Below are 25,737 nucleotides of genomic sequence, written 5' to 3' on the forward strand. Positions count from 1 at the left end.
TAGCATCAATCAAAACACTGAAACCTGTAAAGCTTTAAATGGAACTCTACTAATTCAGAAATCCACTCTGACTCAACTAAATCAAGAAATAAACGCAAATAAAATTACACATGATAGTCAATGGCAGATAACACAGGAAAAAATAATAGCATTGGAAAATCATATTCAACAACAACCTCAAGGAATTCAAACAGACAACCTCAACGTACATAGTATATTACAAGGACTAGGAAAATTTGATAACACTGATCGCCATTTGCAACCTCAACCATTCATTGATCAGATAAAATTAGTACAAACTCTTGCACCTACCTCTTGGAATTTTTGGCGTCTCCGTTTGACTAATTTATTGATTGGCGAACCCCTGATGTTTTTTCGGAGTAGAGCCCATGAGTTTACATCATTGGATGAGTTTGTCGCTGTCTTCCTGGAACAGTATTGGAGCAGAAGTAAACAGTTGGACGTGCTAGCGGACATCATATCATGCGATTTCAACCCTAAATTAGACGGTGCATGTACCACTTTCGTCACTGCCCTACAGTTTAAAAATTCTCAATTGAGCGAGCCCATTAATGAATCGGCGTTAGCAAGCATTATTTTAAAGAAGCTACCGTATCAAGTTAGAATGGCACTCGCCACACAACCCATTACTGATTGCAAGCAGCTAATTAATCATTTATATGGCATACAGTCTGCAATGGCAATATCAACCCACCGCTCAGACCAGAGATACGCATCAAATCAGCATAATTCAAAATTTAATCCGCATAACAGCCAAAATTATGAACCGGTATCATATGATCGCTACCGATCTGCTCCCCAATTTGAACGCCGCTATGAGCACAGGCAAAATGGTAATTGGAATAATGAAAAATTTCAAAATCGTACAACCAACCACTATGCCCAGCAGAGCAATCGTAGGAATCACTATGATGGCCGTGATCGATTAAACTCACATAATAATATTATAAAAATGTTTATTGTTGTAAGCCTAATGAGTTATAATGAGCCGAAATTAAGAATACTAGATGAAAATAAGAGGAAAGGTGAATTAAAATTACAGGATGCTTGGAATTATTTAAAGGAATACACCAGATACCGAGGTTTTATATTCATGAAGATAAATTAATAATAGGACAGCCTCAACAATCAACAAATGGATAGCAGATAACCCAACCAGCCTACAGTGTAGCTACAAGCAGAAAGCCTAAAGATACGGGCAAACCACAACAATTCTACATGAAATATCATCGAATTTCAAATAAATATGATAAGAAGTCAAAGGAAAACAACACTATCAAGCCAATTACTAACCTTCCTTAATAAATTTAAAATTGGTATAGGACCTCGTGGCAACAATCCAATGTTTTAATTCCTTCCAGCCGTTAGAAGCCTGCAATAAGGAAAAGAACAATTTTTAAATATGTAATTAAATTATATACATCAGATAAAAAAGGACACAAGCGGGGATAATAAAATTAAAATTTGTTAATTACCTTTTTAAGAGAAAAAATCGAGCAGTTAGGTTAGTTATGAAAGTCGATAGCAAATTCTGATGTAACATGAAACACTATGAATTGTAGAACAGCGAACAGCTGACCAAAGCCACCCAAATCAAATGAATGTAATATCTGTTGAACATATGTTTATAAAAAGAAGTACTGTACCCAAAGAGTTATTTATTATTGTTATTTATTATATTTATTAATGTCGATATTTATTTATATGTTTTTATATTTATTACTTTTAATTATGCCACGTTTGTTACCTGAAAAGATTTAAAGTGAATACCAATTACCAAAACCAAAGAGCCATTAGCAAAAGAAAGTATTGTACCTGATGTATAGAAAATTATTTATATTAAGACCTAAGAAATACTATAAGATATAAGCCCAGAAGTTTATGAATCGAAATTATTGTCTAAAAGGAATCATTTATGAGAATTATGAAATGTGTGTAGTTAAGTTGGCAGCCCTGCAAGCGGCGAATTCAAAAATTACTGTGTTGTAAATGGTGTCAGGAGGAGTGCGTTTAGAAGTTTATATTTATGATATTTTTATGTGTGTTGAGGAGGAGAATTTGTTATTGTTTTTGATAAAGGTATAAAGGAGATGCAGCAAATATGACTGCGAAATGTGATAGAAGTAGGAGAGTATAATTTATAAATAAAGTATAGTGTATATCAGTGTATTTGAAGGGTGGGTTTTCATTAAAAACATTGTGATTCTCAAATATTTTGAATTCAAACCCAGGGGCGTGTGTAAAGGTATCAAATTTGGGTAGATAAAAAGCCCTAACAGAAATAATAATAGGTCTAAAAATAAAGTAATTGGCTAATATCGCCAAGCAGATAATAATCAAGATAAGATAGCATCAGCTTGTTCTGGCTAAATGGTACAAGAACTTAAAAAGGATTTGAAGAAAGTTTACTACTCATAAATATATTATTTATAAAATATTTGAAGATTGAGGTTAGATAGATGTATTCACAGATCGGTGACCTAGAGATCGATCAAACCGAAGAACGTAGAATCTGACCAAAACCCCTTGGCAGAGCTTTATTGCAATCAGACGGTGTGCAATGTGAGAAAACACCCGTCCACGTGGCTAATTATTAGTTAGCATGGAATTAATATTAATATATATAATATTAACTAGCATGCAAAGAGCATAAATAAAAAACCAAATAAAAATAATTTAATGTATTCAGGAAATAAGAGTTACCAGGCGCATGAATACCTAATAAAATTTGCATGCACCAATAGTAAAACGGCAGTTAATAGGCGGCAACTGTAGGCCGATTCAAAAATATTTATATATATTTATATAATTGTAGTAGATTTCGTGTAAAAATTTGTGTAATCTATGTTATCAATATGGCTCGAATGCAAAGAAATTATTAATCATATAATCTAAGCAATATTTTGGCATTTTTTGTAAGATCTATTTGAATTTAATGGCGGAGGATTGAGATATTTAAATTTTATGCTAATTTGAAAGTCGGAAAGAGGATCTGTAAAACTTGAGAAGGAAGAACCAGCACTCGCCAGCCAGATGCCACCATAAGAGGACCCCAAATATTTTAGAGCGAAGTACCTTATTAATAATTTTGTAAAAATTAAAGTTAAAGTAAATTATTAAATTTCTTAAAAGACTTCGTGATGCTATTGTGAAGCAGAAGTCATTTTTCATTTTTATTAAATTTATAACCCCTGGAGGAGACGATTCCGGCTACCATATTCCCGGACCACATGGAGTTGGATCGACATCGGCGGCTTACAAGAAGATTTTCGACACGTGAGTGATTTAAATTTGAATTTAGTGATGGGCGCCCTAGTGCTTCGAAATAATCTGATGATCAAAGCTAGCTCGCCGAAAGGGTTATTATAAATTAAGAAATTAATAAGAGTAATACTTGCGCAAGTAAAAATTAGTATTAAAGGTATTTAATTGAAAGAAAAATATATAGATCAATATTTTAGAAATTTCTATTTAATCAAAGAAGTACGAAATCTAGGCTATCAAACGTATGCATACAATATTTAATTTTTGCAATACAATTTGCGATAATTTATCATAGTTCTAATTCACTAGATGAATGGCTCTACCTATTCCGTCAGGTGCCGAATCTTGCACCCTGAGATAAAAATATATATTCGATACAAATAAATTATTAATCATATAATCTAAGCAATATCTTGGCATTTTTTGTAAGATCTATTTGAATTTAATGGCGGAGGATTGAGATATTTAAATTTTATGCTAATTTGAAAGTCGGAAAGAGGATCTGTAAAACTTGAGAAGGAAGAACCAGCACTCGCCAGCCAGATGCCACCATAAGAGGACCCCAAATATTTTAGAGCGAAGTACCTTATTAATAATTTTGTAAAAATTAAAGTTAAAGTAAATTATTAAATTTCTTAAAAGACTTCGTGATGCTATTGTGAAGCAGAAGTCATTTTTCATTTTTATTAAATTTATAACCCCTGGAGGAGACGATTCCGGCTACCATATTCCCGGACCACATGGAGTTGGATCGACATCGGCGGCTTACAAGAAGATTTTCGACACGTGAGTGATTTAAATTTGAATTTAGTGATGGGCGCCCTAGTGCTTCGAAATAATCTGATGATCAAAGCTAGCTCGCCGAAAGGGTTATTATAAATTAAGAAATTAATAAGAGTAATACTTGCGCAAGTAAAAATTAGTATTAAAGGTATCTAATTGAAAGAAAAATATATAGATCAATATTTTAGAAATTTCTGTTTAATCAAAGAAGTACGAAATCTAGGCTATCAAACGTATGCATACAATATTTAATTTTTGCAATACAATTTGCGATAATTTATCATAGTTCTAATTCACTAGATGAATGGCTCTACCTATTCCGTCAGGTGCCGAATCTTGCACCCTGAGATAAAAATATATATTCGATACAAATAAATCTACTAAATACTAGAGATTTTAATATATAGATATATTTGGATTATTAGTGGCTAATTTATCAAGCTGATCTTAGAGCACATATTTATGATTGAATTATCCAAGCAGACAAGTATTAGCAAGTACATGTCACAGCTACATGCCAAAGAATGCATATGATTTCAAGATAAAGGCACATGGTAATGATTCGTGCCATAAATCTAGAATATAAAGTTAGCCTGTGATATTTTTATTGATTTCAAATATTGTTCTATTTTTATATTATATTTTTTATCGCTCTATATATATTTTTTGCCTCGACTGATCTTTGCATTATTTGTGTAATATATGTGTAAAATTTTCATGGTGTGCAATTTATTTTATATTCCTCATCTCTATAGTATAAGTATCATTTATATATATATATTTATTATTATTGAATTACAAGAGTTATTGGAGAAGCCCATATCTAGGCCTATCAAGATTTTTTAAGACTGAATACTATTAGAAAACCACGCCCGAATACTAATACATCACAACATATTATAAAAAGTATGCGTAATCGTTTTTCTAACGCGAAAGTAAGGTTTGGACTTGGAGAAAACTCAGAGTGTAAAAATTAATGTGAATAAGAGTGCCATTAAAATCTAGTCCATCTCAAATCGTTGTCGGTCGTCGTCTTCTTACAGGGGTCGGCATTAATACCTGTTCCGCCTTCAAACATTCTCCCACCTTTTTCTTGGTCTGCCAATACTTCTCCTCATCTCAAATCATACAAATAAAATATCTTGGAATTTTTATCTCTTTGTGCCTCACAATATGAAATGCATCACAATATTTTCCTGAAATGTTTTTGCACAAATAATGATATTATCATCTTCAGTCTATCCAGGCTCTTCATGTAATGTAGCCTATTTGATTTAGTGAAATATTTCTATTCAATTTGGTTTTTAACTTGTCTAAATTCCTAGTTTATATATTTTGGACTCAAAATTGGGCAAAACTTATAAAGTGATAAACATAACCTATTTTTGGACAATTTTTATCCAAATTTGGTAATGGAAAGTTTTGGGCTGTTGTTCCTTTCCCAATCATTCATGGATGAGAATGATATTGTATCTAATAAATAAATAAATATCACATATGTAATTTGAACGCATTAAAGTATTTTCTTGGAGACTCTCAATCATCTTTAAATGAAGCACAATCAATGTTATCATCTGCAGTCACATCCAAGTTTTTCAAATAATGTAAGAATTTCATGAAAAATTGAGTCAAATAATGATTGGAAATAAGATAATTGATGAATACTAATTGTTCGTTAATATTTATTTTCCAATATATGTTTGCAATATCTATTGATCGTGAAAATCTATAGTGAGGTCCACGTTATAATGACAGTATTTGATCAACTTTGGTTTTGCTATCCTTGTCTATCATTTGACAAAGCCGGTGGTACTATCCTTTTCTAGGTCCACAACGATGACAATTATGTTTTTGACAGTGTAGAAATATAATTAATTAATGCAGAGAATCGGCATCGCTATTCTTCTATCTTCATCCACTGCCATTATAAGGTGGACCACACTATAGCAAATCTAATGGCACAGTATTTCTGTGAATAATCCCATCCAGCAATTGATTAGAAAGGGAGATTACATTATTGCCGATGGATTTATTACGTTATTGTCCATTCGGATTGTGTAGAATTTATTGATTCAATATAAATTATGTTTGCTTTCAAAGATCCTTCCATGATTGTATGTATAGAGTATTTCGAATGAACACATTATTTAGAAGGTCTCACAAATAGGTAAAACATTGTGTGTACTGTGTAATGAACTATTATGACCATAAATAAGTGAAACTCTTGAAGTGCCAACATCGCAAAATGGACCATAATTTTGCAAAGATAGTGTTCGTGGTTGAGAACTGTAATAAATTACCACACATGAAGAAGTATTATTCCAATTATGGTCATTCATTGAAACAATAGAACAAAGCGATTTACAAAACCTCATGAGTTTTCTACAGATTCAGCTCTGTACAAATACAATTCTGTTCGTAAATCCATAATCTTATAACAATAATATTACAATTTGCCGCTGTAACAATTTGTAAGGAAACTGCCCTATCACAATATAATATCATCTTTCTTGATCAGAAGTTTCATTACCCACGCACAAGCCTGGAGCATATGAGGGCATCATCCTCAGCAAAAATAAGTACATTTTATAACATTATTTCCATTTGTGGATGATATGTTTTTTTGTCAATACTATAGCTATCTAGTCTGGAGACTAATGAGCTAATTTCTTCTACCCTAACATACTACTTAAAAATTTTAACAGCGAATATCTCATTAGAAATTCTTACTGATATTGTTTATTTAAGATGATATGTGACGGCTTGAGTCTGGTTTTTAAGTATATTTAGTAGATGATTAAAATTAATGAGAAAACTTTGAGATTTCATTACGGTACCTTCTTCATAGTTGATTCTTATTTTAATAAATATTTATATTGAGATTTTATTACCTTCTTTATAGTTAATCCATAATCAAGTTGTACGAGAAAATAAAACATTTTGTTCATTTAAGATGATATGTGACGGCTTGAGTCTGGTTTTCAAGTATATTTAGTAGATGATTAAAATTAATGAGAAAACTTTGAGATTTCATTACGGTACCTTCTTCATAGTTAATTCTCTTTGATAAATATGAAGATTGAGAGTTATTACTTCTTTATAGTTAACTCAGAATTGTGTTGTATGAAAAAATAAAAAAATTATCAGCCCATTCCTGACTTGGAATTTCATTTTTTATTTTACTAATGATTATATGCATTTATTGTATCTTTATTCTTTTTTGCGAGCAAACTGCTTTCACACCTGACTCAAAAAGCTTAGAAACTACACATTCTACGCATATCCTGCTTGAAGCTCTACCCGCCCATCAATTAACGTACATTATTTTATAGGCGGTATTTGCTTTACCTTCTCTGATTATCCTCTTGCATCGGCCTTTCAAGGTTTTGAACTGACCTACTGCACAGTAATCAATCGAAATAGGCCGAGTATTTGATTGACTATGCACTTTAACAAGTATGTTCACCTGTAAAAGGAAATAACTACCATCTAAAACATGGGTAAATAAATAGAGCCATGTGTGCGGAACAGAGTATCTACTGAAGGCTGGATAATTTTGCTGTAATTTGCACTTTGTTTAGACCTTTGAAGCGTGCACGCATTCCTTCAAACGTCTGCTATTTTTATAGGAATGGGTTGGGTCAGTGTGAACACTCAATTTATTCTTGTATTGAAATAATGAAATAATGATTTTATTTATCAGAAAATTTATGATCCAATAATTTTTGTAATAAAATACAATACACAAAATAATAACAATTGAAAATTAATATTAATGAATCCTTCTGATCAAATTACACATATGCAAAGCTTCTAAGCTTGACCGCATATGGGAGTATCTGCAAAATAAATAATAAAAAGATATATTCATTTTGATAACAGTACATAAACAAACAGAAAAAAATAATAATAACAATAAAAGATGACACATTCACATGATTTTTGCACTACCAGCTATATATAAATATGTATACAAAAAATGGCATCCGATCACAACATAACAATAATATTCATGAATTATAAACGATTTTCACACTATAGTGAGATTCACGTTATAATGACAGTGGATTAAGATGAGAGAACAGCGTTGCCGATTCTCTGCCTTGATTAATTATCTTTCTACATTGTCAAAAACAGATTTGGCATCGTTGCGGAGCAAGAAAAGGATAATACTACCTGTTTTGTCGAATGATAGACAAGGATAGCAACACCAAAGTTGATCAAATACTGTCATTATAACGTGAACCTCACTATATTTGTTCAATTTTATCATATTGGAAACCATCAATCTGTTCTCATTAGAAATCCACTCTTTAATGAGTCAAGAAATCAGTTAAGATCAGTGAGTCAGAAATCAGAAAGTTAATGAGGCATTAGAAATCATATTCTTTAATGAACGCACTTTATGTGTGTAGAAACATTTAAGCATGAATGTGAATTTGTAAGGAAATTTACGGATAAATCAAAATATTCGAATATAGTCTGAATAGAATAGAGACTTGGCCCTCCACCCGACGATATAGAAACGTTGCCAAATTGTGGCTTTCATGAATTTTCAATATAACCACAAATTGCAAAATTTAATTTACCACAAAAAAGCGTTGCCAAATTGTGACTTTCATGAATTTTCAATATAACCACAAAATTGCATGTAGAATATCATTTTCGATATTCCATTAGTGCCAAAATAGTTTTAATATTGAAGGGTTAAAATAAATTTTAATTGTTTTAATAAAATTGAAAAAATCTCAAAAATATGTTTCTCCTTTGAATATCACTTTTATCATAGATTTGCGATGTCTAATAAGAAAAATCATGTTTTTGGACTCAGGGGACCTTGAAACGTATAGAAAACTTGAAATTAGGGTACCTTAATTTTTTTTGGAAAGCAATACTTTCCTTACCTATGGTAATAGGGCAAGGAAAGTAAAAATAGCAATGTGATGAAATATGGGATGATGATAATAACAATAATAAATATATAATTCAGCAGCTTATATCTTAAAGCTATATAATTAGTTTTGAAAATTTTCTAGAGAAAATTGATGAAATACAATGCTTGATCTTCTAGTTTATCATCAATTTCTCTGATAATAATCTACATCTCAGTAAATAAGGGATTGTTTCTACTACTTATTCCATCCAATTCTTCGAGTTTCTAATATAGGGATTCCAGCTTCAATCTTGTTTATCACTCCTGCCTGATTTCTCTAGAACAAGCACAGATACATTGTTTCACTTCCAGACTTGATATTTTAGTAATATATCCTCCAAAGTGCCATGAATCTCTAATAAGCTTTGAGGATTTAGAATTATTTTTACACCGCTCTCAACCTTCTTGTTTTGAGTTTTGAATTGCCTCAGTTAGTCTCCGGGGATTTACTCCAGAAGATCAACCAGCCGAAAATATGTTCATGCTTAGCAGTTTATCTTACTGTGTTTGTATTGTTCCAAAACAATGAAAAGCTATTTTTATATCTCAGAATGGAATCACTATATTGTATGAATACGTAGCATAGTTACTGTATTCCATGCTATACATCTCTCATAAAATATGTAACTTGTTATTTACAAAGTTTTGAAGTTAATGTGAATTACTGGCTTCAATTGTATTTATCTTCTTCTATTATTAGTTCGTCCCCATAGTTCATTTTCAATCAAGAATCTTGAAAGAGTGCAATTTGATGGGATATTCATAATAAAGAATGTGCAATGTATAGGGATTTACATTCCCTTTTTGTTACATTCCCTGTAATTCAATCAAATCATATTATTATGATTATGGGCTTATTCTACCGTCATCATTTGGTAGAGAGTTAGTGGGAAGAATACTACGGATATTCTTTCCGAAGAATGGACATAGATATGTCCAGAGCTCCGCCAATTTATGTAGATGCATAACAATATTATCTATTTTATCTATAGTTATTAAAAATTGTTCTTTTTCATATTATATACAGCTCAATAATTATTTTCTTAATTTATATTTTGTAAATTCATCTATAATTTTGCTGTATTGTAAGCTATTGTATATAAGTGAATAAGCCAGTATATATTGTAATCTACATAAATAAAGTACTCAATCAATCAATCATATTTATTCAATCTTCTACTAGATGACTGTTCCAATTCAATATCTTTCCATCTATCATCCATACCATTTCCATCAATATTCATCTAGACAAGAGGGTATAGATTCTTCAACCTATAGATTCTTTATTGTTGATTCTTCAACAATAATAACAATACCTCAAAGCTCAAACTGTTTCATCCTATAAGTTCACAATCTGACATTTCTTTTGAAGAAAGCATTTCTTCCAAAGCTATAGTTCATTAACCCTAGGGTCAATAACTGCATTGCAGCTCTACCCAATGCTAAATGAATGTACTGAGTAAAATAAGTACACTGATTTATTTTAATTTTGGAAATAATGATAAAGTCCTCACAGTGTTGAATCGAAGGCATACATTCTGTACTAACAATGTCATGCTCAGTTATTTATCTTAATCCTACATCCTCAAAGACAATATAATTTATTCACTTACATTGTTCACATGATATTCCATGGAAATGTTGTCAATTTATCTGCTGAGTATTCAAATTTACTTTGCATACAATTCAATGAAGAATCTCTTTATTTCAAATCACCCATCACTCAGGTTCATTCTGAAGAATGCGTCAGTGTTAAAAGAGACAAGTATTTATTTTCAGGATGCTTTTCTCAATTCTCTCAAGATTTTGGTTGGAAGTAGCACTCTCAGATAATTCAGTATGCTAAGCTGGATTCATGCATATCAGTATCAGTGTCCGGTACAGTGAAAATATGATTTCCTTGAGTTCCAATGGGACTATTCTCACTCAGCCCGGTCGAGCTAGTATGAATAGACTCATTAGAACTTATGGGAATAATATTCTCACTGTACCAGACATGTTCATTGATACTACTGATATGTGGGAAACCTGTTTCAAAGTCTTGAACTCTTTTGGTGCTTTCCAGACTGTTCAGAAATTACATGAAATATACAACATTTTTATTATAAATTGTATACAATTTCAATGTAGATTGCATGTATATTCCTCCTAAATATTTCTTCTAGAGATTATAATCTATGAATTTTGAACATAACAAAAGTTTGAAATTTGTATAGCTCTCTGTAGAATGTTGTCATTCATTGATTATTAAATTAATTGATGGAGATTACTGAGATATTGCATTTAATCAATTTATTGAATGAAAAAGACTAAGACATTGTCAAAACCCACAGATTTATTGATACTTATCTCTGATAATCTCTTCTCTGATAAACTCAGAGATTATCAGAGATTGACAATGGTGTAATAACCGAAACCGGTCTTTCTAAGTATCAATAAATCTGTGGTTTTTGACAATTTCTTAGTCTTTTTCATTCAATATGAATAATTACCACAATATCAACTTCTCAACTACACAAAAAGTAATCAAATCATAATGAATTAATAATTATTATTAAACGAAAATCCTAATTAAATGCTGTAAATCACCCCGAAGACTGCTACTGCAAATATTGACAACATGGATGATTTACAGCATTTAATTTTGATTTCGTTCAATAATAATTATTAATACATTAATGTTTTATGTGATTGTTCGAATATTAAGACATTAAGTTTTTGATTGACAGAAGAATAGTTTTGTTGGTGCTTGATACCAAAATTTATGTCTTGATAGAGTCATTTGTGTCGAACTGATGAACTATTTAGGCCTATTCGAATTGAGTAACGAGACATTCCAATTTAACAGTATAAAATCAATTCAGAATTCGATAGATGAATTGTTTTAATGATGATTAAATTGTCGTATGTGCATCACTTCATAAATTAGTCATTCTGAATTCCTTATTGATCAGCTGCAGTCTCTTCTGATGACCCTAGGAACTGTCTATGCTTTTTATTAATATGTATCTTGTCCACAAGAAGGGATTCGAAATGAGAATGCATTGTTTCAGTCTATATTATCAACAACGCTTAGAATGTGCATTACTATAATGACTTTTTGTGTAGTTGAGAAGTTGATATTGTGGTAATTATTCTTATTGAATGAAAAAGACTAAGAAATTGTCAAAAAATTGTTTTTGACAATTTCTTAGTCTTTTTCATTCACTATAATGACTATTCAATTAACATTGGTGTTAATATCCTTGTCTCTATATATCTATATCTATATCTATCTATATATCTATCTCTCTATATCCTTGTCTCCTATTCGACAAAGCAGGTAGCGCTATCCTTCTCTACCTCTGCCACGTTGCCAGATCTTTTCTCAACTATATAGAAATATGATTGATTAATAAAATATATAATTTCAATTATCATGAACATTTATTACATCATTAAAAATATATGTTTTTGATGAATAAAATACGATTGATTATTTCCAACAAAAATGAACTGATATACCGGTATCAGCTATATTCTATAGAAGGCAGTGTCAAGGCAGAGAATCGGCAACGGTGCTCTCCTATCTTTCTCCACTGTCATTATAAAGGTTAGTACAGATTCACGCGCCGCGAACATGAGCAATTCACTTTTAATCAGCTGATGCCAAGCTTTTTATATCTATATCTTATACCGTTTCTGTTAAAATACAGATATAGTCAGCTGATTAAAAGTGAATTGCTCATGTTCGCGGCGCGTATATCTGTACGCACCTTAACGTGGACATCACTATATTATATAATATGATTGTCTGGGATCATTCTGAACTCACCTTCTTTCAAGTTATAAAAAAAGCTTATAAAAATTATCAACTTTCTTATTTTTCTTGGCCACATTTTGTCAGTCATCTAGATAAGAGCCTGCTTGAAATACTCAAACTGCTCAATATCTTGAGGGCAGATTCAACACATCTCTTTTGAAATCTGTTAGCGTCAGCTATTGAGTCCTGATTAAAATATGCTGTCGAACCAGATAAAAGCACCAAGAGGCGCGAGTAGTGTTTGTTTTTATAAAGTTTGTTTTTTTATGAGCAAGGTCAACATTGCCCCGCCTGGGGCTCGAAAACTTCATTTTTTCATGTCAGATTCGCAGTATGATGAGATAGATATTAATTGATGTTTATAATTTAGACCGTATATTTTCCTCTGTATTAGGTTTAAATACACCAACCACTTGATCCAATTCTTGGAACTCTTCAAATCAGTTTTCCTATTACAAATTAAGCTATTATTGTTTATCTGATCCAGTTACCAGAAATTATTATTTTGTTCTTGGAAGCTGTACAGATATTTCACTCTCATTGATATGTAGAGTAAAGAAAAAATGTAGTACTGTACTCAACATTGTACTCTTCACAATTTGTGGGATTTGATAATCAGCCCTCACGATAGCTTTCTTAATCTAGCTTCTCCTTTTCTCTTCCTCCATCTCTTTCTCTATATCTCCAACTTGATGTTTAGAAACATTCACGTGAAATCCTTCATTATAGTCCTATTTTTTGTGGAATAACAGCATAGGCTAACTATGAGAGTTATGTGAAAACAATAGAAATCTCATTATAATGAAAACAATAGAGTTCAATTACATAGACCTAGGCTTGAACATTTCAGAAGATTTTTCAGATATGTAGGTGGTAAGCTTTACAATGCCTTGCAACCTGACTTACAGGAGTGTCAATATAGCCAAATAGTAAAGGCCAGATTAAAAAAATTCATTGTTGCGATTGATGATACGCAGTTGTTTTTATGAAGGTTTTCATGCTCGAAAGTTGATTTTTTGTTTTTCATGTTTGATTTAGTATTTGTATGGTTGGGAATTTGAATTATTTATGTAATTATATTGTGTCATAGCACTTATATTTTGCATGGCTTCATCTGTTGACTGAAGAATAGATAATTATCATTTGGAATGTACTGCCCGCATGGAGAACTGTTTAAATTGCAATATGATTTATTATTTTAGTTTCATTTTTTTCTCTTGATTCTTTTTTTGAAATTTTTTAGTTTAAGATTTTGTATACTATTAATGTAAGACTCTATATATTCCTTCTTTCATTTTTTTTCTATCTTTTGTTTGATCATTTTCTTATGTGACTAAACATAGAAGAGGGGCCCCACACAGGATTACCTTTGGGGCTTCATTTAGACTGTAATGATAAACATGTATTGTGCATGCGTGGGTGTTGTAATTTCTGGTTCTACTCAATAGTAGGCTAATGGGTTTAGATTATTTTATATTTTTGATTTATTGATCATTGATTTATGACTAATTTACTGTACAATAATTCTATAAAAAATCATTCAGATTAAGTTAGTTTTATTTTTGGAAATACTTTTGAACGTGAATAACAATTATTTTAATAATAAGTAGGCTACTTATCCTAGCGGGTCTGTATTTTGTGTTTCTATTGATATTTTGATATTCTTATTGATCGTATTAATAATACAGTTTCTCACTTTAACTTGTAGAAAATTAAAATTTTCTACAAATCATAATGAGGCTAGTTTTGTCCTCTGCATTCTGTTGAGTATTTATTTGGATTTAGATTCATTCAACTTTATCAGAGTAAATGAAATATACAATCTCCTATTGTCTTAAATTTAGACCTACATTACATACAGACAATATTCAATATGCACTCTTCATTGATATTTTCCAAGGAAGTCGAAAAAGTAGCCTACCGTCAGCCCTGTAAAGTGTGTTCACTGTTCAATAACAACACATCGGCGCATTAAAACATTTCAAAGCGACCTGTATAACAAATCAATCATTCAGTCTCGGCTGATGAATTATTTACAGCTCTGGTAACAACAGATGTAGCATGCACGCATTTAAGGCTTTGTTATAAGAGGCAATGTCCCGATTTGAACAGTCTTGCCCAATGGAACAGTGTATCGATGATTTACATTCTCATGCACCCTGCAGCTTCTTGTAACCCAGTTCAATTTCTATCCGGAGCACATTTCCCGCAGTAAACAATTCTAACTGAAACTGAAACACTGAGTTCCAGTTGCTAGAAAGCCGGTTAAATTTTAATCGTGATTAATTTCACGAGAACCACCAATCAGTAAAGGCTTTTTCGAGAAGAAGCCGGTTAAATTTTAATCGTGATTAATTTCACGAGAACCAATCAGAGAAGCCTTCTTTTCGAAAAAGCCTTCACTGATTGGTTCTCGTGAAATTAGTTCACGATTAAAATTTAACTGGCTTTTGTGCAACCAGGCCTGAGTGGTGATGTTTCTGGAGTCTCCGGTGATTGGGGTCTCAGGTATTGATCCTGAGGGAAACAAAAGCAGGTTAAATGCTCAGTGATTAAATAAGTGAAATTCGTCATATACTGTAGATGGCTCTTGCGAAACACTATTTTTACTAAAATGAATCATCAAAGTTTTTAATAAATTTAGAAATTAAAGTCTTATTTCAGTGATCATTATAATAACAGTATTCAATTTTTTTTGCAATCTTTTCTAAGTTTTTCATCCATTGTGATACATTATGTGATTCATTTGTAGTATCATGTCAACCTTCAAAGTTCTAAATCTTCAAATCATTATTCCTGGACAAAAATCAAGTGACGAAGCAGTGTGTGATATCATAACCTCAACCTTTGGACAACATTAACTTTTTATCAAAATTTTTGGAGAGAAATAGTACAGGCTCAGCCTAGTTTTTCCTTCAAAGTCATAATTATTTTATGAATGTAGTATTTTGTACAATAGATGAATAAATAAAAAGTATACTCTTTCGTAGTTCCTCGCACTTTATCTATTATTGGAGCTTGATTATACCGATTGGGCAGGGAGGTATGGATGATGTAAAATAACAGTTACACACTCATTTTTAAACGAAACTCAAAATTAATTTTTTTAGTGTGTACCTTGGATGTTTCCATTTTAAAAATTGAAGAGGAAAAAATTAAAACATTGATAACGAAAAAATTATATGTGTTAAATAAACGCTGGTCGTTTTTGTCCATACATTCCTGTAGACGTTGTGAGAAGTTGTCCATAGTCCTCTGAAGCACTTAGTACCGCTCGAATTTATTGTGTTATTGTTTCACTCAGGGCTTCAAAGGTTCGTGGTTTGTTTATATACGTGCTTTTAGGTAGCCCCATAAAAGCTTATTATTGGCCTTTACCTATTTTTTCGAGAAAACGGTCGAACCGTCACTGTCAATACGGATCGTTACCTAACAATGCTGCATGAATTTTTTCTGCCAAATTGAGAAGACGACGTATCAACGTCAATACTGTATGGTTTCAACAAGATGGGGCGACATGCCTTATATCGAGAACAGCTATGGAATTTCTAAGGAAATTTCTATGGAATTTCCACGCCTCATTTCGTTGCGTGGAGATGTGGAGTGGCCCCCTCGGTCACCGGACCTGTCACCTTGTGACTATTTTTTATGGGGCTACCAAAAAGTACGTGTATACATAAAGAAACCACGAACCCTTGAAGCCCTGAGTGAAACAATAACACAAGAAATTCGAGCGGTACCAAGTGCTTCAGAGGAGTATGGACAACTTCTCATAACGTCTATAGGAGTGTATGGACAAAAACGGTCAGCATTTAACAGATGCTATTTTTCGTACATAATCAATGTTTCAATTTTTTCCTCTTTAATTTTCATAATGGCAACATCTTAAACTGCGTTTACACCGGAATTAATAACACGAGTTATTAACAAAAAGCTATTAACTTGACTGAATCGTCAAAAATTTATCTTGACAAAAGTTAATAACCAACTCATGTTTCTAACAGAAAATTCCTTGTTTTTAACAAGATCTTGTTATCAATATAAATTGACTTCCATATAATTTCATTTAACGAGAGTATTAATATGATATAACAGCCGGAATAAAAAGCAAAAAATTGTCTTCAAATTTGAATTGAAACGTGTGTGATCATTAAAAAAATGATCTTTATCTGATCTATTGTAAATAAATTGTAATGCCGTTACACCAGAGTTGAAAACAAAAGTTTTCAACGTGAGTTGATAACATTTCCTTTTGGCTGCTAGTTTTGTAATCAACAAGAGTTAATAACTTTGTCATGTGTTTTGTCTGCAGCTGTAGTTATTAGGGAACAGCTGTAGTTGTAGGGTAAGGATGCTGGGTGAGGGGGTTGGGGGGAAGATAGTAACCTGTTATTAACAAAAGTTACCGACTCTCGATGGATAACATAAATCTTGTTAATAACAAGGAATTTTCTGTTGAAAACACGAGTTATCAACTTTTTTCAAGAGAATTTTTTGTCGATTCAGTCAAGTTGACAACTTTTTATTAATAACTCATGTTATCAACGCCGGTGTAAACGCAACTCAACTTGATGTTATTAACTTTTGTAATTAATATCAGTTGATAACAAAAAATGTTAAAAACTTGTGTTTATAACTCCGGTGTAAACGCAGCTTCAGGTACACACTAAAAATAAATTTTTAGTTTCGTTTCAAAATGAGTGTGTAACTGTTATTTTAAATCATCCATACCTCCCTGCCCAACCCTGTAGTTATACAGACTTTAAAATGCAAGATAATAAAATATTAATGGCTGTGTTGATTCGAAGGTTATCAACCTTAGGCGCCAATTAAACAAATTATTCAACTTGGAGCTTAAATGCAAATAAGATGAATCATACGATGGTTTTACATCCTATTCAACTCGTCATTCAATAGAAATCTATGTATCCATCACAATATGTATCTATGAGATTGTATACATGAAGTCGATAGGTACAACACTTCAAAAAATTATTATGACCTATCAATCCTCACTGATAAGATACCCTTGACCCCAGTGTACCTAACATTTGCTTCAGAATAGGCGTAACTTATTCTGTAGGACAAGGTTGGAATAGATGAGAACGTTGGTTCCGTTTTGTTCATTATCATTCAAAACGATTTGCTGAATAATGTGGCATTGCTGTAGGAGATCTGCGGGCATAGCGGAGTTTAAGTTGAATGAAATCGCTTATTCAAAAACACCTTTTAAAGCGAAGTATAAAGGTGTGTACAGATTTACGCGCCGCGAACATGAGCAATTCACTTTTAATCAGCTGATGCCAAGCTTTTATATCTGTATCTTACCGTTTCTGTAAAAATACAGATATAGTCAGCTGATTAAAAGTGAATTGCTCATGTTCGCGGCGCGTATATCTGTACGCACCTTTAGACCTCCTTTCCTCCAAGCTTTTCCCATATTATTATTCACTTTTATTCTTATCAAATCATTGAGATTGATCAATAAGGTAACAATAAAATTGTATCTCTCATAGCCAAAATAAATTAATCAATTCTCTTTGGGAATAATAGAGGAACTATCAATATTAAATTTCCAATTTCATATATCAATATATAATTTATATAATAGGTAAGGATAGGATAATATTTTAAATCAAGTATCACATTAAAATAACGACTTTCATACTGAAATAATTGTGGAAAATTGAAAATATTTACTGACTGACTGGAGCATGCTTTCAAATCACATGAAGCATGTTCCAGTCAGTCAGTAAATTTTTTACAAAAATATTAGTCTGTAAGATTCTATTCTAATGTCGAACTTGATGTAACCTAGTAGTTCCATAGAGTAAAGATACTGTTTAAGATAGATTATTAACCTACATTATACTCTGTCTCTGGTAGTTTGTAATAGATCAAGAATACTACGGAAACTTGACATGTTTGGAAATATTTCACATACCACATAATATTGTATTTTTGATTTTGTAAATTCCGGAAGACTTTATTCAGGATAAAATAACAAAAACCGTATTGAGATTAATAAAATCGTGGGTAAAACAAAACTATTATTTTAAAATTGAGAACTGAGTTGGCTGAATTACAATTTTGGCAATATCAATTATTTATCATTGTATAAAAATTATTAAAGCACGACGATTATTATATCATTTTTCTGTGCATCTATATTTTGTTTATCAAGTACTTGGATTATTGATGAAATTCAACATCCATAGATTATCATCCATCAACAGAATTGTTTCATTTGTACTGCTGTTATTAGATTAAAATATGTATTTATTTTTAGAAGTCGTGGCTGGAGCTCAAGTCTTCTTTTTCCAGTCACGCCAAAAACTATTGTAATTTAATGATTATTTTTATTTGTAAAAATATTTCTTGTATTTGAAAATAAATTCATTATTCATTCATTCATTATCATTGTTGCGCAATGATAATAACATTTGGAGTCATCGATATAATAGATATGGAAGAACGCTAGCGACCTGAAATCTTCATCTCGACCTGACCGTTCTGTTTGTACCCTCAGTTTCTTTTATGCTTCTAATCTTCAAAGTGTTCCATCCTGATTCGTGTTATCAACCAATATTCAACTACATATTCATAGTTGTCTATAGTTACTCCATATTTCTATTCAACTCAAATTAACATTCATTTCATACAGCAAATTAACACATTGCTTTCGAAGAACAGTGATTCTTTTGTTTTCTCAACCTGTGATCTCTGATAGACTTGTCTGATATTCATTCAACTGGCCGTCATCCAGTCGTCACCTGTACATATTGGTCTATTACTACTACTATTACAAAGGCGTGTCCCTGTTTTACTACGAAGGTAAAAGCAATAAATTATAATTGGAAGCACAGAAAGTAGTGAGTATTCATTGGGGAATGGCCTTGTTCCGAAATTTGGCTGGGTGGGTCACAGGGCGCCAAGATTAATGGGTTTAATGTGGTAGAGTGTTGAGGTGACCTAATAGTGTTGACGGAAAGGAATTGTACTTGTTGACTCACAATATTTGGGAGTTGAAAGATTGAAAATTGCATTTTATGAGTGTTGAAGTTTTCTGAAATGTGGTTGATGTGACCGACCTAATACAGTTGACGGAAAGGAAATGTGCTAGTTGACTCAAATATTCTGGAGTTGAAAGATTGTTGATTGCATTTTATTGAGTTTTTTGAAATGTGGTTGAGGTTGTGCTAATAGTGTTGATGGAAAGAGAACTGTAAGCGTACTTGTTTATTCAATATTTTGAAGTTGAAATATTGATAATTGGATTGTTTTAGTGTTGAAGATTTTAGGAATGTGGTTGAGGCTGTGCTAATATTTTTAGAAGAAAAGAGCACTGTTCTAGTTGATTCAATTTTTGGGAGTTGAAACATTGATAATTGGATTATATAATTGTTGAAGTTTTTTTAATTGTAGTTGAGGTAATCTAATAGTGTTGACGAAAAAGGAAATGTTCTAGTTGATTTTATTTTTCGAGTAATCTTGATTCAAGATTAATAGAATAGAGAATAGAATAGAAAAGAATTCAATTGTCCTCAATACACAATTACATCGAATAATATAAACACTTTACATTTTATCCAATGAAGTAACACGCAGTATTATTCTATGGTTGACAAAAATTCATTAGGCATGGCCGAAGCCGTCAGCCCGATTCAAGATTAATAACCGCTCTGTATTAGTATTAGGTTTACATAAATGTCATATTTAATTGTATGATATATCTGTTTCTCCATTTCAAATCATTACATTCACAAGATTTATTCATAACATAGATTTGGAATGTGGTATTAATTGAAATAGAAACCATTTTGAGCATAAGACTCGTTGTGCTATTCAAAAAGTTGAATAATTTTGCTATGTGGGATGAATTCAACGCCACAAGTGTTGTGGCCACAACGCAAAGCTATCCTTTTTCACATTTCTTCCTCCTAACTCGTTTATCAGCTTCCAAAACAATTTAGGATCATTTTGGCACTGGTTCAATTTATTACGATAGTACATCCGTTTTGAATTCTTAAGTTTATTTGTAACTTGCTGTCTGAAGACACAAAAATTTCGCTTCAGCTCTAAGTTAAATGGTTGGTTTTTTACTTTTTTGCTCATCTTGTCTCTTTCACGAATCAACACAATTAGATCTCGAGTGATCCAGGGTTTGAGCTTCTTATATCTAGTGGAAATATTTTTTAATGATGTTTAGAACTGGAGATTGCCTCAGAAAATAAATAGGAAAAATCAGCGGAACATTGGTTGACGTCATGTGCTTGTGTGATGCTATTGTAGTTGATTCGACTCAGGTTGGCGGCTAAGAGAGCGCGATCAATGTAGTGGTGTGTGATAGTGTCAGTCATGTCGGTCTGTGTAAAATTGTCAAAATCAATAGTGAGTCCTATGCTGTAGTGATCTGTCAAGTGCGATTGCAAAACAGCTGATCTCACATTTACCATATCATTATACCGTATAAAAAAATGGTCTATACAAGATTTTGTGTTTTCAGTTACTCTTGTTGGTTTGTCAATGCACTGAAAAAGTCCTGCTCCTATCAATGAGTTTAAGTAAGTGTCAGTGTTCAAAGTATTTCCTAATAAGTCAAAGTTGAAGTCACCACTCCAAATAATTGTTGTGGCTCTATTGAATTGGTTAATATAGTCGTCCATTGAGTCTAAAAATAATTGACACCGTTCAATTGTCCCCTCTACCACACAACACCAGACAACAAAGAGGAACATTGATAGTTTCGTCCGAACATCTATAGATACCATCTTCTTGTAATGATCTATAACTGAACTCCGGTAATCATTATTCGTTTTTTGTATGTTTCAGAAAGAATCAGTGGAACTAGCTCTGAACCTGCTGGATGGTTACAACTTCAAAGATCACAGAATCAAAGTTGAGAGGGCCAAGTTCACAATGAAAGGTGACGCCTATGATCCCAACTTGAAACCGAAGAAAAAGAACAAGAAGAAAGATAAGGAAAAAATGAAGAAAATACAAGAGAAGTGAGTAATATTATTCATAGTGTTTTATACTAATATGATTCATTATATTGCATGTAGTTTTCTCCTACCTTTATTCACAAATAAACATCATACATTGCCAAGGAAAAAATACACTGAACTAAATGAAGTTTTCTCTCCACATAGACAAATCTTTGTTTTGGGTAGAGCTCTAAATTTCAACGTAATCAAAATAATAATAACATTATGTATACTTCTGGATTCGTTGGGTTTATTTGACTGGATTGTTGGATAAGCTGTGAACATGTCAAGTGCAATATTTTAATTCTTCATTTCTTATCTTAACTCGGGTTCCAAATGATCTGTGTTGATATATTGGACTGGAAATTCATTTATTCGACTTTATTATACACAATTTTATTCTTCAATGTTTGATTCCATTGCGAACTGCTTGTTAAATAATCACCTGACTGCTATGTCGTAATTAATTGTTCAAAGTGACAATTTTATTATTGTCATACATGACATCAAACCATCAAATTTTCTTGAATGTAATTTAAATATTATTTTGAGAGTTGGAAATTTAGTCGCGGATTCAATTTTTAAATGTAATTGATAATGCGATGAGATCTCCAATTTGTAAAGATAGAACTTGTGTTTTATCACGTCTCTTGAAAGCAATATTATGATTTTAGCTCTGTTCTATATAAGCAAAAGAGTGAGTTGTCTTTTGATCTGCGAATCCACTGAAATAAACTTTTATTTTTAGGGCTACTGAAAATAATGGAACACAATAAAATAAAAAGGGTACTTGGTAACTTTTATTGTGTTCCAATGTGACTGAAAATTCATGAATTTGATTCTGGTTCAAATCTATGCTCATTTAGCCAAAATATCAGCGAAATTTCTATTTTTCCAATATTGATATTATACCTGTCCTACCTACCGTTAGTGGTCAGTCTAAATAATTATATTTTAGAGCTGTGAATAACAAATAGTGAGTAGGTTTTTGATTTTGTATTCACATTTTTTAAATAAGTGCAATATTTCTAAAGTTTTCAATTTATTGTGATTCATTTAGAGTATAAAATCAACCTTCAAAATTCAAAATCTTAAATCATCATTTCTAGACCGAAAATCAAGTGACGAAGCAGTGTGTGACTATATAACCTTATCTTTTGGACTACATTAACATTTTATCAACATTTTTGGAGAGAAATAGTACAGGCTTAGCCTAGTTTTTCCTCCAATGTCATAATTGTATTATGATTATAGTATTTTATACAATAAATAAAAAATAAATAAAAATGATATACCAATCTACAAATCTACTTTGTGAAAATACTTGAGGACTGAAAATTTTGTGAATTGAAAAACTACAAGACTTAACCTATTTCGGACTATGTGTTATCTAAATTTGGGAGAGGAATAGCACAAGGTTACCTTATTTTCCTCTCCTTATCATTTTGATAATGTAGGCTACTTATTGTATAAATGAATGAATGATATTAATTTTGATATTACTTCTAATTGGTGAAATATTCTTGCTATGCATTCATTACTAATACCATATGCCATAGATTGTTCGATTGGAGACCTGATAAGCTGAGAGGCATGCGGCCTAAAAACGAGAGTGTTGTCATTCTGAAGAATCTGTTCACTCCAGAAATGTTCGACAAGGATGTCAAGCTGATCCTGGAATTCCAGCAAGATATTCGCGACGAATGCCAAAAATGTGGTGCCATTCGAAGGATAACTGTGCATGATGTAAGTGAATTGAATAGAATATGAAATATATTTGGGAAGCATATGTGCTATTTATAAGGAAATGAGTATTGAATTTCACAATTCATTGACTGAATAGGTAGCTATTACTATCAGGAATGCAAACAATTATAGTGAGGTCCACTTTATAATGGCAGTGGAGAAAGATAGGAGAACAACGTTGCCGATCCACTGTCTTGTCAATGCCTTCTATAGACGGTAGCTGATACAGGTATAAAATAATTCTCGTTTAAAATAATCAATTACATTTTATTAAGCGAGAAATTATATTTTTCAATGATTTAACTGTGAATTTTAATAATTAAGATGAAATATTCTGTTAATTGTTCACTAATGTGTGGATAAATAAATCTCCAGTCACCATTTAAAAATTGTGAACAATTAGTCTGGAATTCATTCACAATTCGAACTGAATGACAATATTTATTGCTAGCTTGGTATAGTGGAATCTAATTCAATTAGAATTTAACGAATTATTATCTCAGGATTACACCAATATTCCTGAAGATAGGATGTCTTTACAGTACCTAATTTGTAAATTTGAAAGTGAGAAAGTAAGTCTAATAAGAGTTGCAATAAACATCACGCTGTTTTTCTATATAATGAAGTTTATTCAACTCTGACATGTGAAGCATTTTTGCATTTGTAAATTGTTACGATCTTGAATTATTGAGGAGTGTGAACAGTAATATTGCACATGTATTACTACACATGGACTTCGTCATTTGAATATATTATTAATCACAGTTCTTGATTTGATTCATCAATACATGTAATTGGTTATTGAAAAATAGCATTGACAATTTTTATACAGTTCAATACAAAAAAAAATTTCAAAAAACTTAATGCAAACAATATGCATACTAATTTATAACTATGCTGAACATATTAATCACATTCAGATATTACATCAAATCTGTAAATATTTATCACAAAAAAGATATTAAATATAAATAAAAATATAAATCTGAGTACCCTTTTAAAATTATTTCATCATGACATGTTTCGGCTACTATTGCTATTTTCAAGTGATTGGAAAATGAATAAATACTAAGTCTTAAGTCTTTTATTGACCATCAAAGTTGATATAACTCTTAACACTTATAAGTTTGTATAACTTCTCAACACTCATAAATTGATATTATAGTGAGATTTACTTTGAGCTTTCTGCATTGGGTGATATTTATAAAGGTATGCTGACAGTTTGAAGTAAATTTCGTTACAGAAACAATATCATTTTTTCGAATCCAATACTTCTACCTCTCCAATACTTCTAAGCTATGAATAGCTTGCCTGAGGCTTTCAGAATATTATTGAGACCGTGTAATATTGAAAGGAATTATTGTTGTAATTACAGTAAATGAATTCTCAAGTCAAGTCATAAACGAGCTGTAGCCATGCAATATGGGATTGGCCGGTTTAAAGAGTCCTATTCAAATGTTGCTCCCGGTATGTTCTTTATCGGCAAAAACAGATCATTCTACAAATACTATATTTAATACAAAATAAAATATTAAAATTTGGACAAGTTGAGCATATAATTTCAAAATAAAATTCCAACGATTAGGTTATGTCCATTTTGAGGTACTCCTACTGTGTCAGATTGTGATGCAATATTACTGTTCACACTCCTCAATACTTCAAGATCGTAACAAATTACAAATTATATCATGCAAAAATGCTTCACATGTCAGAGTTGAGTAAATTTCCTTATATAGAAAAACAGCGTGATTTTATTACAACTCTTATTAGACTTACTTTCTCACTTTCAAATTTACAAATTAGGTTCTGTAAAGACATCCTATCTTCATGGATATTGGTGTAATCCTGAGATTCGTTAAATTCTAATTGAATCAGTTTCCACTATACCAAGCTAACAATAAATATTGTCATTCAGTTCAAATTGTGAATGAATTTCAGACTATTTCTTTGTGGGGAATATTCACAATATTTTCATTGTAAGTGCAGATGTATTTTATTTTGTGAATAACAATTCATTTGATTCGAAGAAAATAAAATCATTATTCTGAGATGTCAACTGTCATTTTATTTAAATTGAATGAATTTTCATTATTCTAAGAATTACCTGCAGATGTATTTTATTTTGTGAATAACAATTTATTCATTAAACTCTAATTGAATTAATTTTCACCACACTAAGTTGAAAATTGTCAATTCAGTTT

At 31.5% G+C, this 25,737-nt stretch overlaps 1 protein-coding gene across 1 annotated transcript in view; it reads left to right on the plus strand.

The window, feature by feature from the left end:
- LOC111061989 (HIV Tat-specific factor 1 homolog) overlaps window positions 1–25,737 on the plus strand; it is a 141,296-nt gene that overhangs the window by 110,375 nt on the left and 5,184 nt on the right. The window contains exons 6-7 of the mRNA XM_039437578.1: window positions 21,636–21,811; window positions 23,350–23,536. Coding sequence (XP_039293512.1) covers window positions 21,636–21,811; window positions 23,350–23,536 — 363 coding nt within the window. The remainder of the gene's footprint in view (window positions 1–21,635; window positions 21,812–23,349; window positions 23,537–25,737) is intronic.

This window comes from Nilaparvata lugens, chromosome 11 (genome assembly GCF_014356525.2).
Source record: "Nilaparvata lugens isolate BPH chromosome 11, ASM1435652v1, whole genome shotgun sequence".
In the NCBI taxonomy this organism is placed as follows: Eukaryota; Metazoa; Arthropoda; class Insecta; order Hemiptera; family Delphacidae; genus Nilaparvata; species Nilaparvata lugens.